Here is a 19,874-nt window from a genome sequence, read left to right as displayed (position 1 = left end):
GACTCAGCTGTATCATGTGCTGTATCTATGGTATCTGCATAATAGACTCAGCTGTATCATGTGCTGTATCTATGAATCTATGGTATCTCTATAATAGACGCAGCTGTATCATGCACTGTATCTATGTATCTATGGTAACTGTATAATAGACGCAGCAGTATCATGTGCTGTATCTATGTATCTATGGTATCTGTATAATAGACGCAGCTGTATCATGCACTGTATCTATGGTATCTGTATAATAGACTCAGCTGTGTCATGTGCTGTATCTATGTATCTATGGTATCTGCATAATAGACTCAGCTGTATCATGTGCTGTATCTATGTATCTATGATATCTGTATAATAGACTCAGCTGTATCATGTGCTGTATCTATGTATCTATGGTATCTGTATAATAGACGCAGCTGTATCATGCACTGTATCTATGTATCTATGGTATCTGTATAATAGACGCAGCAGTATCATGTGCTGTATCTATGTATCTATGGTATCTGTATAATAGACGCAGCTGTATCATGCACTGTATCTATGGTATCTGTATAATAGACGCAGCTGTATCATGTGTGGTATCTATGGTAACGTTATAATATACGCAGCGGTATCATGTGCTGTATCTATGTATCTACCGTATCTGTATAATAGACTCAGCTGTATCATGTGCTGTATCTATGGTATCTGCATAATAGACTCAGCTGTATCATGTGCTGTATCTATGTATCTATGGTATCTGTATAATAGACTCAGCTGTATCATGTGCTGTATCTATGTATCTATGGTATCTGTATAATAGACGCAGCTGTATCATGCACTGTATCTATGTATCTATGGTATCTGTATAATAGATGCAGCTGTATCATGCACTGTATCTATGTATCTATGGTATCTGTATAATAGACGCAGCAGTATCATGTGCTGTATCTATGTATCTATGGTATCTGTATAATAGACGCAGCTGTATCATGCACTGTATCTATGGTATCTGTATAATAGATGCAGCTGTATCATGTGCTGTATCTATGTATCTATGGTATCTGTATAATAGACACAGCTGTGTCATGTGCTGTATCTATGTATCTATGGTATCTGTATAATAGACACAGCTGTGTCATGTGCTGTATCTATGTATCTATGGTATCTGTATAATAGACGCAGCAGTATCATGTGCTGTATCTATGTATCTATGGTATCTGTATAATAGACACAGCTGTGTCATGTGCTGTATCTATGTATCTATGGTATCTGTATAATAGATGCAGATGTATCATGTGCTGTATCTATGGTATCTGTATAATAGACGCAGCTGTATCATGCACTGTATCTATGTATCTATGGTATCTGTATAATAGACGCAGCTGTATCATGCACTGTATCTATGTATCTATGGTATCTATAATAGACGCAGCTGTATAATGCACTGTATCTATGGTATCTGTATAATAGACTCAGCTGTATCTTGTGCTGTATCTATGTATCTATGGTATCTGTATAATAGACGCAGCTGTGTCATGTGCTGTATCTATGTATCTATGGTATCTGTATAATACAGTGCATGATACAGCTGCATCTATCTATGTATCTATGATATCTGTATAATAGACGCAGCTGTATCATGTGCTGTATCTATGTATCTATGGTGTCTGTATAATAGACGCAGCTGTATCATGTACTGTATCTATGTATCTATGGTATCTGTATAATAGACTCAGCTGTATCATGTGCTGTATCTATGTATCTATGGTATCTGTATAATAGACGCAGCTGTATCATGCACTGTATCTATGTATCTATGGTATCTGTATAATAAACGCAGCAGTATCATGTGCTGTATCTATGTATCTATGGTATCTGTAATAGACGCAGCTGTATCATGCACTGTATCTACGGTATCTGTATAATAGACTCAGCTGTATCATGTGTGGTATCTATGGTAACGTTATAATATATGCAGCGGTATCATGTACTGTATCTATGTATCTACCGTATCTGTATAATAGACTCAGCTGTATCATGTGCTGTATCTATGGTATCTGCATAATAGACTCAGCTGTATCATGTGCTGTATCTATGTATCTATGGTATCTGTATAATAGACTCAGCTGTATCATGTGCTGTATCTATGTATCTATTGTATCTGTATAATAGATGCAGCTGTATCATGCACTGTATCTATGTATCTATGGTATCTGTATAATAGACGCAGCAGTATCATGCGCTGTATCTATGTATCTATGGTATCTGTATAATAGACGCAGCAGTATCATGTGCTGTATCTATGTATCTATGGTATCTGTATAATAGACGCAGCTGTATCATGCACTGTATCTATGTATCTATGGTATCTGTATAATAGACGCAGCTGTGTCATGTACTGTATCTATGGTATCTGTATAATAGACTCAGCTGTATCATGTGCTGTATCTATGTATCTATGGTATCTGTATAATAGACGCAGCTGTATCATGCACTGTATCTATGTATCTATGGTATCTGTATAATAGACGCAGCTGTATCATGTGCTGTATCTATGGTATCTGTATAATAGACGCAGCTGTATCATGCACTGTATCTATGTATCTATGGTTTCTGTATAATAGACGCAGCTGTATCACGTGCTGTATCTATGTATCTATGGTATCTGTATAATAGACGCAGCTGTATCATGTGCTTTATCTATGTATCTATGGTATCTGTATAATAGACGCAGCTGTATTATGTGCTTTATCTATGTATCTATGGTATCTGTATAATAGACGCAGCTGTATCATGCACTGTATCTATGTATCTATGGTATCTGTATAATAGACGCAGCTGTATCATGTGCTTTATCTATGTATCTATGGTATCTGTATAATAGACGCAGCTGTATCATGTGCTTTATCTATGTATCTATGGTATCTGTATAATAGACGCAGCTGTATCATGCACTGTATCTATGTATCTATGGTATCTGTATAATAGACGCAGCTGTATCATGTGCTGTATCTATGGTATCTGTATAATAGACGCAGCTGTATCATGTTCTGTATCTATGTATCTATGGTATCTGTATAATAGACGCAGCTGTATCATGTGCTGTATCTATGTATCTATGGTATCTGTATAATAGACGCAGCTGTATCATGTGCTTTATCTATGTATCTATGGTATCTGTATAATAGACGCAGCTGTATTATGTGCTGTATCTATGTATCTATGGTATCTGTATAATAGACGCAGCTGTATCATGTTCTGTATCTATGTATCTATGGTATCTGTATAATAGACGCAGCTGTATCATGTGCTGTATCTATGTATCTATGGTATCTGTATAATAGACGCAGCTCTGGATGTGACTGGTGTACTTCTTACATGATAGTGATGTGATGTCGGAGGGTGGGCTCACCTTCAGCTCCCCCAGGTACGGTTTCCAGGTCTTATCCATCAGGTCCTGCCGGTATTTCTTGGTGAAGTAGCCGAGGTAGGAGACGAAGGCGGTGATGACCAGTACATCCCCACACAGGGTGCTCTCCTGGAGCTTGAAGTTCCTGACAGCTTCGGCCCATCTGACGTTCTCTGAGGCGAGTCCTCCCACCTATACCGGGGGGCACCGAATTAGTGTGGAGAGATGCGGCTGCCCCCTATGTGAGGTGCACGGGCACATCATGCACGAGCACATCCTACAGATGTCATCAGACCTCACTATGGCAGCTGGTGTCATGGTGCACAGCGTGGAGGCGGTTACCACCTCTCACCCCTTCCCCATGCCGCCCGCATTGTAAGGTCTACAATCCATCTACATCTGGGTTGCTGCCTATGCAGAGCGTATCAGCCAATGACAAACTCCTCTCGCCTGCTGCGCTCTGCATAAAAGCGACGGAGATGAGCAGCTAAAGAATAAAGACAATGTTGAATCAAGCGCAGGTCCGCATTCATTACTGAGAGCTGAGGGTAAGGGTTAGGGATTGGTTTAGGGTTAAACTTAGGTCTAAGGTTAGGCTTAGAGCTAGGAATAGACTTTGAGTTAATCTAAGGGCTAGAGTTGGGTTAGAGTTAGGCTTAGGGCATGATTTAGGCCTAAGAACAGGCTTATGGCTACTCTTTAGGCTGGGGATTGAGTTAGGCTTAGAGCTAATGTTAGGATTGGAGCTAGAAATTTACTAAGGGTTAATTTTAGAATTAGACTTAAATTTAAAGCTTGGGTTAGGTTTAGAGTTAGCCTAAGGGTTAAAGTTAGGCTTAGGTCTACTCTTTAGGCTAGGGATTGGGTTAGGCTTAGAACAAGGATTTCACAAAGAGTTAGACTATGGATTGGATTAAGCTTAGGGTTAGGGTTAATGTTAGAGTTAAGGTTAAAATTAGAGCTAGGGTTAGATGTAGGGTTAGCCATAGGGCTAGGGAGTGGGTAAGTCTTAGGGCTAGGGTTAGATGTAGGGTTAGCCATAGGGCTAGGGAGTGGGTAAGTCTTAGAGCTAGGGTTAGATGTAGGGTTAGCCATAGGGCTAGGGAGTGGGTAAGTCTTAGAGCTAGGGTTAGATGTAGGGTTAGCCATAGGGCTAGGGAGTGTGTAAGTCTTAGGGCTAGGGTTAGATGTAGGGTTAGCCATAGGGCTAGGGAGTGGGTAAGTCTTAGAGCTAGGGTTAGATGTAGGGTTAGCCATAGGGCTAGGGAGTGGGTAAGTCTTAGAGCTAGGGTTAGATGTAGGGTTAGCCATAGGGCTATGGAGTGGGTAAGTCTTAGGGCTAGGGTTAGATGTAGGGTTAGCCATAGGGCTAGGGAGTGGGTAAGTCTTAGAGCTAGGGTTAGATGTAGGGTTAGCCATAGGGCTAGGGAGTGGGTAAGTCTTAGAGCTAGGGTTAGATGTAGGGTTAGCCATAGGGCTAGGGAGTGGGTAAGTCTTAGAGCTAGGGTTAGATGTAGGGTTAGCCATAGGGCTAGGGAGTGTGTAAGTCTTAGAGCTAGGGTTAGATGTAGGGTTAGCCATAGGGCTAGGGAGTGGGTAAGTCTTAGAGCTAGGGTTAGATGTAGGGTTAGCCATAGGGCTAGGGAGTGGGTAAGTCTTAGGGCTAGGGTGAGATGTAGGGTTAGCCATAGGGCTAGGGAGTGTGTAAGTCTTAGAGCTAGGGTTAGATGTAGGGTTAGCCATAGGGCTAGGGAGTGTGTAAGTCTTAGAGCTAGGGTTAGATGTAGGGTTAGCCATAGGGCTAGGGAGTGGGTAAGTCTTAGGGCTAGGGTTAGATGTAGGGTTAGCCATAGGGCTAGGGAGTGGGTCTTAGAGCTAGGGTTAGATGTAGGGTTAGCCATAGGGCTAGGGAGTGGGTAAGTCTTAGAGCTAGGGTTAGATGTAGGGTTAGCCATAGGGCTAGGGAGTGTGTAAGTCTTAGAGCTAGGGTTAGATGTAGGGTTAGCCATAGGGCTAGGGAGTGGGTAAGTCTTAGAGCTAGGGTTAGATGTAGGGTTAGCCATAGGGCTAGGGAGTGGGTAAGTCTTAGAGCTAGGGTTAGATGTAGGGTTAGCCATAGGGCTAGGGAGTGTGTAAGTCTTAGAGCTAGGGTTAGATGTAGGGTTAGCCATAGGGCTAGGGAGTGGGTAAGTCTTAGAGCTAGGGTTAGATGTAGGGTTAGCCATAGGGCTAGGGAGTGGGTAAGTCTTAGAGCTAGGGTTAGATGTAGGGTTAGCCATAGGGCTAGGGAGTGGGTAAGTCTTAGAGCTAGGGTTAGATGTAGGGTTGCCATAGGGCTAGGGAGTGGGTAAGTCTTAGAGCTAGGGTTAGATGTAGGGTTAGCCATAGGGCTAGGGAGTGGGTAAGTCTTAGGACTAGGACTAAGCTTACGGTTAATATTAGGGTTAGTTTTCGGACTAGGGACTGGGGAAAGCATAGGGCTAAGAGACTTAGTGCTACTCTTTGGGCTAGGGATTGGATTAGGCTTAGAGCTAAGGTTAGGCTTAGAGTTAGGGTCTTGTGAAGGGTTAGGTTTAGGGCTAGGGATTAGGTTAAGCTTAGGGCTATGGTTAATCGTAGACTTAGGCCTAAACTTTGAGCTACGGTTAGACTTAGGTTTAGCCTTAAGGCTAAGGATTGAGTTAGTCATACGGATCAGGCTAGGGTTAAGATTAGGGTTAGAACTAGGCTTAGTTTTAGGGCAAAGGGCTGAGACAGCAAACTGTTACACATCCAGCAATAGCAAAAATGAGGATTTTTTTTAATTAAATGTTTATAATTTTATTTGTGACCAGTTTTGTTTTATTTTTTATCTCTTTGTCTCTTCACGTTTCAGCAGCAATCATTTATGACTTTTCTATTGATGGAGCTGCTTTTATTTAATGCTGTAGTTTTTATTCAAGGGAAATAGAAGGTTTTGATTGCTTCGTATTACGATTTTTTGGGGGGTTGCGATGACCAAAAAATAACAATTCTGGAATTTCCATTTTTTTTTCTTTTCCATAGTTTAAAGTGCAGGTGCCTTCATTTTTATATTTTGATAAATGGGATTTATATGAAATATGTTTTTAAAAAAAAAAAATTTTTTTCTATTACAACTAGAGGAAATATAATCCTTGAATGTCAAGTACAATACACTACAATATATCTGAGAAACGACCGAGATCAGAGTCATCTCTGTGGCGGCACAGAGGAGACAGAGCTACAATGACATCACATGACACGTACCAGCCGGTTGGCGAGAGAGATGGTGAGAGCCGTGGCGTCCGCTTCCTGCTGACATTTCAGTTTGTCTGCAGTCGCCTTCTCAAATTTTGCTGTCAGTTTGGCAAGATTCTCATTCAGGAGCTAAAGAGAAAAACACTCGTGACGTGGACCAGGCACATAGCTGTATGATAGCAGTTATATTCCTCTACATAGCGGCGGTATTATAGTAGTTATATTCTTGTACATAGGAGCAGTATTATAGCAGTTATATTCTTGCATATAGGAGCAGTATTATAGTAGTTATATTCTTGTACATAGGAGCAGTATTATAGCAGTTATATTCTTGCATATAGGAGCAGTATTATAGTAGTTATATTCTTGTACATAGGGGGCAGTATTATAGTAGTTATATTCTTGTACATAGGAGCAGTATTATAGTAGTTATATTCTTGTACATAGGGGGCAGTATTATAGTAGTTATATTCTTGTACATAGGAGCAGTATTATAGTAGTTATATTCTTGTACATAGGGGGCTGTATTATAGTAGTTATATTCTTGTATATAGGAGCAGTATTATAGTAGTTATATTCTTGTACATAGGAGCAGTATTATAGTAGTTATATTCTTGCATATAGGAGCAGTATTATAGTAGTTATATTCTTGTACATAGGAGCAGTATTATAGTAGTTATATTCTTGCATATAGGAGCAGTATTATAGTAGTTATATTCTTGTACATAGGAGCAGTATTATAGTAGTTATATTCTTGTACATAGGGGCAGTATTATAGTAGTTATATTCTTGTACATAGGAGCAGTATTATAGTAGTTATATTCTTGTACATAGGGGACAGTATTATAGTAGCTATATTCTTGTACATAGGGGGCTGTATTATAGTAGTTATATTCCTGTACATAGGGGCAGTATTATAGTAGTTATATTCTTGTACATAGGAGCAGTATTATAGTAGTTATATTCTTGTACATAGGGGGCAGTATTATAGTAGTTATATTCTTGTACATAGGAGCAGTATTATAGTAGTTATATTCTTGTACATAGGGGGCAGTATTATAGTAGTTATATTCTTGTATATAGGAGCAGTATTATAGTAGTTATATTCTTGTACATAGGAGCAGTATTATAGTAGTTATATTCTTGCATATAGGAGCAGTATTATAGTAGTTATATTCTTGTACATAGGAGCAGTATTATAGTAGTTATATTCTTGCATATAGGAGCAGTATTATAGTAGTTATATTCTTGTACATAGGAGCAGTATTATAGTAGTTATATTCTTGTACATAGGGGCAGTATTATAGTAGTTATATTCTTGTACATAGGAGCAGTATTATAGTAGTTATATTCTTGTACATAGGAGCAGTATTATAGTAGTTATATTCTTGCATATAGGAGCAGTATTATAGTAGTTATATTCTTGTACATAGGGAGCAGTATTATAGTAGTTATATTCCTCTACATAGCTGCGGTATTATAGTAGTTATATTCTTGTAATAGTAAATAGTAATAGTTAGTAAAGCCGAATAAAGACTTGCGTCCATCAAGTTCGACCTGTTAGTTCTGTAATTGCTAAAGTTGATCCAGAGGAGGGCAAAAACCCCAAATGATTTAGCCAATCTTCACCTGAGGAAAAATTCCCTCCCGACTCTGAAACCAGCAGTCAGAATAAATCCCTGTATCAACCTACTATTTTATTTTATTTTTAAGTATATGCAGAAATCTGCCTGGTATCTAGAAATGCATCCAGTCCCCGCTTGAACTGGTTTAGTGAATCCGACATTACCGTCTCCTCACTCAGTGAATTCCATATTCTCACTGCTCTTACCGTAAAGAACCCCTTCCTATGCTGGTGCTGTACATAGGGGCAGTATTATAGTAGCTATATTCTTGTACACAGGGGCAGTATTATAGTAGTTATATTCTTGTATATAGGGAGCAGTATTATAGTAGTTATATTCTTGTACCTAGGGGCAGTATTATAGTAGTTATATTCTTGTACATAGGAGCAGTATTATAGTAGTTATATTCTTGTATATAGGAGGCAGTATTATAGTAGTTATATTCTTGTACATAGGGGCAGTATTATAGTAGATATATTCTTGTACATAGGGGCAGTATTATAGTAGTTATATTCTTGTACATAGGGGGCAGTATTATAGTAGTTATATTCTTGTATATAGGAGGCAGTATTATAGTAGTTATATTCTTGTACATAGGGGGCAGTATTATAGTAGTTATATTCTTGTACATAGGGGGCAGTATTATAGTAGTTATATTCTTGTACATAGGGAGCAGTATTATAGTAGTTATATTCTTGTACATAGGGGCAGTATTATAGTAGTTATATTCTTGTACATAGGGGCAGTATTATAGTAGTTACATTCTTGTACATAGGAGCAGTATTATAGTAGTTATATTCTTGTATATAGGAGCAGTATTATAGTAGTTATATTCTTGTATATAGGAGCAGTATTATAGTAGTTATATTCTTGTACATAGGGGGCAGTATTATAGTAGTTATATTCTTGTACATAGGGGCAGTATAATAGTAGTTACATTCTTGTACATAGGAGCAGTATTATAGTAGTTATATTCTTGTACATAGGGGCAGTATTATAGTAGTTACATTCTTGTACATAGGAGCAGTATTATAGTAGTTATATTCTTGTATATAGGAGCAGTATTATAGTAGTTATATTCTTGTATATAGGAGCAGTATTATAGTAGTTATATTCTTGTACATAGGGGGCAGTATTATAGTAGTTATATTCTTGTACATAGGGGCAGTATTATAGTAGTTACATTCTTGTACATAGGAGCAGTATTATAGTAGTTATATTCTTGTATATAGGAGCAGTATTATAGTAGTTATATTCTTGTATATAGGAGCAGTATTATAGTAGTTATATTCTTGTACATAGGGGGCAGTATTATAGTAGTTACATTCTTGTACATAGGGGCAGTATTATAGTAGTTATATTCTTGTATATAGGAGCAGTATTATAGTAGTTATATTCTTGTGCATAGGGGGCAGTATTATAGTAGTTATATTCTTGTACATAGGGGGCAGTATTATAGTAGTTATATTCTTGTACATAGGGAGTAGTATTATAGTAGTTATATTCTTGTACATAGGGAGTAGTATTATAGTAGTTATATTCTTGTATACAGGAGCAGTATTATAGTAGTTATATTCTTGTACATAGGGGCAGTATTATAGTAGCTATATTCTTGTACATAGGGGGCAGTATTATAGTAGTTACATTCTTGTACACGGGGGCAGTATTATAGTAGTTATATTCTTGTACATAGGAGCAGTATTATAGTAGTTATATTCTTGTACATAGGGGCAGTATTATAGTAGTTATATTCTTGTACATAGGGGGCAGTATTATAGTAGTTATATTCTTGTACATAGGGGCAGTATTATAGAAGTTATATTCTTGTACATAGGGGCAGTATTATAGTAGTTATATTCTTGTACATAGAGGGCAGTATTATAGTAGTTATATTCTTGTACATAGGAGCAGTATTATAGTAGTTATATTCTTGTACATAGGGGGCAGTATTATAGTAGTTATATTCTTGTACATAGGGGGCAGTATTATAGTAGTTATATTCTTGTACATAGGGAGTAGTATTATAGTAGTTATATTCTTGTACATAGGGAGTAGTATTATAGTAGTTATATTCTTGTACATAGGAGCAGTATTAAAGTAGTTATATTCTTGTACATAGGGGCAGTATTATAGTAGTTATATTCTTGTACATAGGGGGCAGTATTATAGTAGTTATATTCTTGTACATAGGGGCAGTATTATAGTAGTTATATTCTTGTACATAGGGGCAGTATTATAGTAGTTATATTCTTGTACATAGGGAGCAGTATTATAGTAGTTATATTCTTGTACATAGGAGCAGTATTATAGTAGTTATATTCTTGTACATAGGGGCAGTATTATAGTAGCTATATTCTTGTACATAGGGGGCAGTATTATAGTAGTTATATTCTTGTACATAGGAGCAGTATTATAGTAGTTATATTCTTGTACATAGGAGCAGTATTATAGTAGTTATATTCTTGTACATAGGGGCAGTATTATAGTAGTCATATTCTTGTACATAGGGGCAGTATTATAGTAGTTATATTCTTGTACATAGGAGCAGTATTATAGTAGTTATATTCCTGTACATAGGGGGCAGTATTATAGTAGTTTTATTCTTGTACATAGGAGCAGTATTATAGTAGTTATATTCTTGTACATAGGGGGCAGTATTATAGTAGTTATATTCTTGTACATAGGGGCAGTATTATAGTAGCTATATTCTTGTACATAGGGGCAGTATTATAGGAGTTATATTCTTGCACATAGGGGCAGTATTATAGCAGTTATATTCCTCTACATAGCGGCAGTATTATAGTAGTTATATTCTTGTACATAGAGGGCAGTATTATAGTAGTTATATTCTTGTACATAGCAGTAGTATTATAGTAGTTATATTCTTGTATATAGGGGAAGTATTATAGTAGTTATATTCATGTACATAGGAGCAGTATTATAGTAGTTATATTCTTGTATATAGGGGCAGTATTATAGTAGTAATATTCATGTACATAGGAGCAGTATTATAGTAGTTATATTCTTGTACATAGAGGCAGTATTATAGTAGTTATATTCTTGTACATAGGAGCAGTATTATAGTAGTTATATTCTTGTACATAGGAGCAGTATTATAGTAGTTATATTCTTGTACATAGGAGCAGTATTATAGTAGTTATATTCCTGTACATAGGGGGCAGTATTATAGTAGTTATATTCTTGCACATAGGGGCAGTATTATAGTAGTTATATTCTTGTACATAGGGGCAGTATTATAGTAGTTATATTCTTGTACATAGGGGGCAGTATTATAGTAGTTATATTCTTGTACATAGGGGGCAGTATTATAGTAGTTATATTCTTGTACATAGGGGGCAGTATTATAGTAGTTATATTATTGTACATAGGGGGCAGTATTATAGTAGTTATATTCTTGTACATAGGGGGCAGTATTATAGTAGTTATATTCTTGTACATAGAGGCAGTATTATAGTAGTTATATTCTTGTACATAGGGGGCAGTATTATAGTACTTATATTCTTGTACATAGGGGCAGTATTATAGTAGTAATATTCTTGTATATAGGAGGCAGTATTATAGTAGTTATATTCTTGTATATAGGAGCAGTATTATAGTAGTTATATTCTTGTATATAGGAGCAGTATTATAGTAGTTATATTCTTGTACATAGGGGGCAGTATTATAGTAGTTATATTCTTGTACATAGGGGCAGTATTATAGTAGTTACATTCTTGTACATAGGAGCAGTATTATAGTAGTTATATTCTTGTATATAGGAGCAGTATTATAGTAGTTATATTCTTGTATATAGGAGCAGTATTATAGTAGTTATATTCTTGTACATAGGGGGCAGTATTATAGTAGTTACATTCTTGTACATAGGGGCAGTATTATAGTAGTTATATTCTTGTATATAGGAGCAGTATTATAGTAGTTATATTCTTGTGCATAGGGGGCAGTATTATAGTAGTTATATTCTTGTACATAGGGGGCAGTATTATAGTAGTTATATTCTTGTACATAGGGAGTAGTATTATAGTAGTTATATTCTTGTACATAGGGAGTAGTATTATAGTAGTTATATTCTTGTATACAGGAGCAGTATTATAGTAGTTATATTCTTGTACATAGGGGCAGTATTATAGTAGCTATATTCTTGTACATAGGGGGCAGTATTATAGTAGTTACATTCTTGTACACGGGGGCAGTATTATAGTAGTTATATTCTTGTACATAGGAGCAGTATTATAGTAGTTATATTCTTGTACATAGGGGCAGTATTATAGTAGTTATATTCTTGTACATAGGGGGCAGTATTATAGTAGTTATATTCTTGTACATAGGGGCAGTATTATAGAAGTTATATTCTTGTACATAGGGGCAGTATTATAGTAGTTATATTCTTGTACATAGAGGGCAGTATTATAGTAGTTATATTCTTGTACATAGGAGCAGTATTATAGTAGTTATATTCTTGTACATAGGGGGCAGTATTATAGTAGTTATATTCTTGTACATAGGGGGCAGTATTATAGTAGTTATATTCTTGTACATAGGGAGTAGTATTATAGTAGTTATATTCTTGTACATAGGGAGTAGTATTATAGTAGTTATATTCTTGTACATAGGAGCAGTATTAAAGTAGTTATATTCTTGTACATAGGGGCAGTATTATAGTAGTTATATTCTTGTACATAGGGGGCAGTATTATAGTAGTTATATTCTTGTACATAGGGGCAGTATTATAGTAGTTATATTCTTGTACATAGGGGCAGTATTATAGTAGTTATATTCTTGTACATAGGGAGCAGTATTATAGTAGTTATATTCTTGTACATAGGAGCAGTATTATAGTAGTTATATTCTTGTACATAGGGGCAGTATTATAGTAGCTATATTCTTGTACATAGGGGGCAGTATTATAGTAGTTATATTCTTGTACATAGGAGCAGTATTATAGTAGTTATATTCTTGTACATAGGAGCAGTATTATAGTAGTTATATTCTTGTACATAGGGGCAGTATTATAGTAGTCATATTCTTGTACATAGGGGCAGTATTATAGTAGTTATATTCTTGTACATAGGAGCAGTATTATAGTAGTTATATTCCTGTACATAGGGGGCAGTATTATAGTAGTTTTATTCTTGTACATAGGAGCAGTATTATAGTAGTTATATTCTTGTACATAGGGGGCAGTATTATAGTAGTTATATTCTTGTACATAGGGGCAGTATTATAGTAGCTATATTCTTGTACATAGGGGCAGTATTATAGGAGTTATATTCTTGCACATAGGGGCAGTATTATAGCAGTTATATTCCTCTACATAGCGGCAGTATTATAGTAGTTATATTCTTGTACATAGAGGGCAGTATTATAGTAGTTATATTCTTGTACATAGCAGTAGTATTATAGTAGTTATATTCTTGTATATAGGGGAAGTATTATAGTAGTTATATTCATGTACATAGGAGCAGTATTATAGTAGTTATATTCTTGTATATAGGGGCAGTATTATAGTAGTAATATTCATGTACATAGGAGCAGTATTATAGTAGTTATATTCTTGTACATAGAGGCAGTATTATAGTAGTTATATTCTTGTACATAGGAGCAGTATTATAGTAGTTATATTCTTGTACATAGGAGCAGTATTATAGTAGTTATATTCTTGTACATAGGAGCAGTATTATAGTAGTTATATTCCTGTACATAGGGGGCAGTATTATAGTAGTTATATTCTTGCACATAGGGGCAGTATTATAGTAGTTATATTCTTGTACATAGGGGCAGTATTATAGTAGTTATATTCTTGTACATAGGGGGCAGTATTATAGTAGTTATATTCTTGTACATAGGGGGCAGTATTATAGTAGTTATATTCTTGTACATAGGGGGCAGTATTATAGTAGTTATATTATTGTACATAGGGGGCAGTATTATAGTAGTTATATTCTTGTACATAGGGGGCAGTATTATAGTAGTTATATTCTTGTACATAGAGGCAGTATTATAGTAGTTATATTCTTGTACATAGGGGGCAGTATTATAGTACTTATATTCTTGTACATAGGGGCAGTATTATAGTAGTAATATTCTTGTATATAGGAGGCAGTATTATAGTAGTTATATTCTTGTACATAAGGGGCAGTATTATAGTAGTTATATTCTTGTACATAGGGGCAGTATTATAGTAGTTATATTCTTGTACATAGGAGCAGTATTATAGTAGTTATATTCTTGTACATAGGGGGCAGTATTATAGTAGTTATATTCTTGTACATAGGGGGCAGTATTATAGTAGTTATATTCTTGTACATAGGGGGCAGTATTATAGTAGTTATATTCTTGTACATAGGGAGCAGTATTATAGTAGTTATATTCTTGTACATAGGGGGCAGTATTATAGTAGTTATATTCTTGTACATAGGGGGCAGTATTATAGTAGTTATATTCTTGTACATAGGGAGTAGTATTATAGTAGTTATATTCTTGTACATAGGGAGTAGTATTATAGTAGTTATATTCTTGTACATAGGGGGCAGTATTATATTAGTTATATTCTTGTACATAGGGGCAGTATTATAGTAGTTATATTCTTGTACATAGGGGGCAGTATTATAGTACTTATATTCTTGTACATAGGGGCAGTATTATAGTAGTAATATTCTTGTATATAGGAGGCAGTATTATAGTAGTTATATTCTTGTACATAAGGGGCAGTATTATAGTAGTTATATTCTTGTACATAGGGGCAGTATTATAGTAGTTATATTCTTGTACATAGGAGCAGTATTATAGTAGTTATATTCTTGTACATAGGGGGCAGTATTATAGTAGTTATATTCTTGTACATAGGGGGCAGTATTATAGTAGTTATATTCTTGTACATAGGGGGCAGTATTATAGTAGTTATATTCTTGTACATAGGGAGCAGTATTATAGTAGTTATGTTCTTGTACATAGGGGGCAGTATTATAGTAGTTATATTCTTGTACATAGGGGGCAGTATTATAGTAGTTATATTCTTGTACATAGGGAGTAGTATTATAGTAGTTATATTCTTGTACATAGGGAGTAGTATTATAGTAGTTATATTCTTGTACATAGGAGCAGTATTAAAGTAGTTATATTCTTGTACATAGGGGCAGTATTATAGTAGTTATATTCTTGTACATAGGGGGCAGTATTATAGTAGTTATATTCTTGTACATAGGGGCAGTATTATAGTAGTTATATTCTTGTACATAGGGGCAGTATTATAGCAGTTATATTCTTGTACATAGGGAGCAGTATTATAGTAGTTATATTCTTGTACATAGGAGCAGTATTATAGTAGTTATATTCTTGTACATAGGGGCAGTATTATAGTAGCTATATTCTTGTACATAGGGGGCAGTATTATAGTAGTTATATTCTTGTACATAGGAGCAGTATTATAGTAGTTATATTCTTGTACATAGGAGCAGTATTATAGTAGTTATATTCTTGTACATAGGGGCAGTATTATAGTAGTCATATTCTTGTACATAGGGGCAGTATTATAGTAGTTATATTCTTGTACATAGGAGCAGTATTATAGTAGTTATATTCCTGTACATAGGGGGCAGTATTATAGTAGTTTTATTCTTGTACATAGGAGCAGTATTATAGTAGTTATATTCTTGTACATAGGGGGCAGTATTATAGTAGTTATATTCTTGTACATAGGGGCAGTATTATAGTAGCTATATTCTTGTACATAGGGGCAGTATTATAGGAGTTATATTCTTGCACATAGGGGCAGTATTATAGCAGTTATATTCCTCTACATAGCGGCAGTATTATAGTAGTTATATTCTTGTACATAGAGGGCAGTATTATAGTAGTTATATTCTTGTACATAGCAGTAGTATTATAGTAGTTATATTCTTGTATATAGGGGCAGTATTATAGTAGTTATATTCATGTACATAGGAGCAGTATTATAGTAGTTATATTCTTGTATATAGGGGCAGTATTATAGTAGTTATATTCATGTACATAGGAGCAGTATTATAGTAGTTATATTCTTGTACATAGAGGCAGTATTATAGTAGTTATATTCTTGTACATAGCAGCAGTATTATAGTAGTTATATTCTTGTACATAGGAGCAGTATTATAGTAGTTATATTCTTGTACATAGGAGCAGTATTATAGTAGTTATATTCTTGTACATAGGAGCAGTATTATAGTAGTTATATTCCTGTACATAGGGGGCAGTATTATAGTAGTTATATTCTTGTACATAGGAGGCAGTATTATAGTAGTTATATTCTTGCACATAGGGGCAGTATTATAGTAGTTATATTCTTGTACATAGGGGCAGTATTATAGTAGTTATATTCTTGTACATAGGGGGCAGTATTATAGTAGTTATATTCTTGTACATAGGGGGCAGTATTATAGTAGTTATATTCTTGTACATAGGGGGCAGTATTATAGTAGTTATATTATTGTACATAGGGGGCAGTATTATAGTTGTTATATTCTTGTACATAGGAGCAGTATTATAGTAGTTATATTCTTGTACATAGGGGCAGTATTATAGTAGTTATATTCTTGCACATAGGGGGCAGTATTATAGTAGTTATATTCTTGTACATAGGGGGCAATATTATAGTAGGTATATTCTTGTACATAGGGGGCAGTATTATAGTAGTTATATTCTTGTACATAGGGACAGTATTATAGTATTTATATTCTTGTACATAGTAGCAGTATTATAGTAGTTATATTCTTGTACATAGGAGCAGTATTATAGTAGTTATATTCTTGTACATAGGAGCCGTATTATAGTAGTTATATTCTTGTACATAGGAGGCAGTATTATAGTAGTTATATTCTTGTACATAGGGACAGTATTATAGTAGTTATATTCTTGTACATAGGAGCAGTATTATAGTAGTTATATTCTTGTACATAGGAGCAGTATTATAGTAGTTATATTCTAGTACATAGGGAGCAGTATTATAGTAGTTATATTCTTGTACATAGGGGCAGTATTATAGTAGTTATATTCTTGTACATAGAGGGCAGTATTATAGTAGTTATATTCTTGTACATAGGGGCAGTATTATAGTAGTTATATTCTTGTACATAGGGGCAGTATTATAGTAGTTATATTCTTGTACATAGGGGGCAGTATTATAGTAGTTATATTCTTGTACATAGGGCAGTATTATAGTAGTTATATTCTTGTACATAGGGGCAGTATTATAGTAGTTATATTCTTGTACATAGGGGCAGTATTATAGTAGTTATATTCTTGTACATAGGAGCAGTATTATAGTAGTTATATTCTTGTACATAGGAGCAGTATTATAGTAGTTATATTCTTGTATATAGGAGCAGTATTATAGTAGTTATATTCTTGTATATAGGAGCAGTATTATAGTAGTTATATTCTTGTACATAGGGGCAGTATTATAGTAGTTATATTCTTGTACATAGGGGGCAGTATTATAGTAGTTATATTCTTGTACATAGGGGCAGTATTATAGTAGTTATATTCTTGTACATAGGGGGCAGTATTATAGTAGTTATATTCTTGTACATAGGGGCAGTATTATAGTAGTTATATTCTTGTACATAGGGGCAGTATTATAGTAGTTATATTCTTGTACATAGGGGCAGTATTATAGTAGTTATATTCTTGTATATAGGGGCAGTATTATAGTAGTTATATTCTTGTACATAGGAGCAGTATTATAGTAGTTATATTCTTGTACATAGGGGGCAGTATTATAGTAGTTATATTCTTGTACATAGGGGCAGTATTATAGTAGTTATATTCTTGTACATAGGGGCAGTATTATAGTAGTTATATTCTTGTACATAGGGGCAGTATTATAGTAGTTATATTCTTGTACATAGGGGGCAGTATGATAGTAGTTATATTCTTGTACATAGGAGCAGTATTATAGTAGTTATATTCTAGTACATAGGAGCAGTATTATAGTAGTTATATTCTTGTACATAGGGACAGTATTATAGTAGTTATATTCTTGAACATAGTGGACAGTATTATAGTAGTTATATTCTTGTACATAAGGGCAGTATTATAGTAGTTATATTCTTGTACATAGGGGGCAGTATTATAGTAGTTATATTCTTGTACATAGGGGAGAGTATTATAGTAGTTATATTCTTGTACATAGGAGCAGTATTATAGTAGTTATATTCTAGTACATAGGGAGCAGTATTATAGTAGTTATATTCTTGTACATAGGGGCAGTATTATATTAGTTATATTCTTGTACATAGGGGGCAGTATTATAGGAGTTATATTCTTGGACATAGGAGCAGTATTATAGTAGTTACATTCTTGTACATAGGGGCAGTATTATAGTAGTTATATTCTTGTACATAGGGGCAGTATTATAGTAGTTATATTCTTGTACATAGGGGCAGTATTATATTAGTTATATTCTTGTACATAGGGGGCAGTATTATAGTAGTTATATTCTTGTATATAGGGGCAGTATTATAGTAGTTATATTCTTGTATATAGGGGCAGTATTATAGTAGTTATATTCTTGTACATTGCAGCAGTATTATAGTAGTTATATTCTTGTACATAGGGGGCAGTATTATAGTAGTTATATTCTTTTACATAGGGGGCAGTATTATAGTAGTTATATTCTTGTACATAGGGGCAGTATTATAGTAGTTATATTCTTGTACATAGGAGCAGTATTATAGTAGTTATATTCTTGTACATAGGAGCAGTATTATAGTAGTTATATTCTTGTACATAGGAGCAGTATTATAGTAGTTATATTCTTGTACATAAGGAGCAGTATTATAGTAGTTATATTCTTGTACATAAGGAGCAGTATTATAGTAGTTATATTCTTGTACATAAGGAGCAGTATTATAGTAGTTATATTCTTGTACATAAGGAGCAGTATTATAGTAGTTATATTCTTGTACATAGGAGCAGTATTATAGTAGTTATATTCTAGTACATAGGGAGCAGTATTATAGTAGTTATATTCTTGTACATAGGGGCAGTATTATAGTAGTTATATTCTTGTACATAGAGGGCAGTATTATAGTAGTTATATTCTTGTACATAGGGGCAGTATTATAGTAGTTATATTCTTGTACATAGGGGCAGTATTATAGTAGTTATATTCTTGTACATAGGGGCAGTATTATAGTAGTTATATTCTTGTACATAGGGGCAGTATTATAGTAGTTATATTCTTGTACATAGGGGCAGTATTAAAGTAGTTATAATCTTGTACATAGGGGCAGTATTATAGTAGTTATATTCTTGTACATAGGAGCAGTATTATAGTAGTTATATTCTTGTACATAGGGGGCAGTATTATAGTAGTTATATTCTTGTACATAGGGGCAGTATTATGGTAGTTATATTCTTGTACATAGGGGGCAGTATTATAGTAGTTATATTCTTGTACATAGGGGCAGTATTATAGTAGTTATATTCTTGTACATAGGGGCAGTATTATAGTAGTTATATTCTTGTACATAGGGGCAGTATTATAGTAGTTATATTCTTGTACATAGGAGCAGTATTATAGTAGTTATATTCTTGTACATAGGAGCAGTATT

The 19,874-nt window shown here is 34.6% G+C and overlaps 1 protein-coding gene across 2 annotated transcripts in view; it reads right to left on the bottom strand.

Annotated features, from left to right (window-relative positions):
- Window positions 1-19,874, bottom strand: part of DNAH9 (dynein axonemal heavy chain 9) — a 430,601-nt gene that overhangs the window by 101,240 nt on the left and 309,487 nt on the right. For both annotated transcript variants that reach the window (XM_073660252.1, XM_073660251.1), the window contains 2 exons: window positions 6,650-6,769; window positions 3,386-3,574 (listed from right to left, as the gene is read on the bottom strand). In XM_073660252.1, the coding sequence (XP_073516353.1) occupies window positions 3,386-3,574; window positions 6,650-6,769 (309 nt within the window). The remainder of the gene's footprint in view (window positions 1-3,385; window positions 3,575-6,649; window positions 6,770-19,874) is intronic.

The sequence above is a fragment of the Phyllobates terribilis genome, unplaced genomic scaffold, assembly GCF_046119375.1.
Source record: "Phyllobates terribilis strain yellow unplaced genomic scaffold, ASM4611937v1 Scaffold_25__1_contigs__length_18738178, whole genome shotgun sequence".
In the NCBI taxonomy this organism is placed as follows: domain Eukaryota; kingdom Metazoa; phylum Chordata; class Amphibia; order Anura; family Dendrobatidae; genus Phyllobates; species Phyllobates terribilis.
The sequence above is the reverse complement of the archived record's forward strand: the minus strand, read 5'-3'. Positions and strand labels throughout refer to the sequence as shown.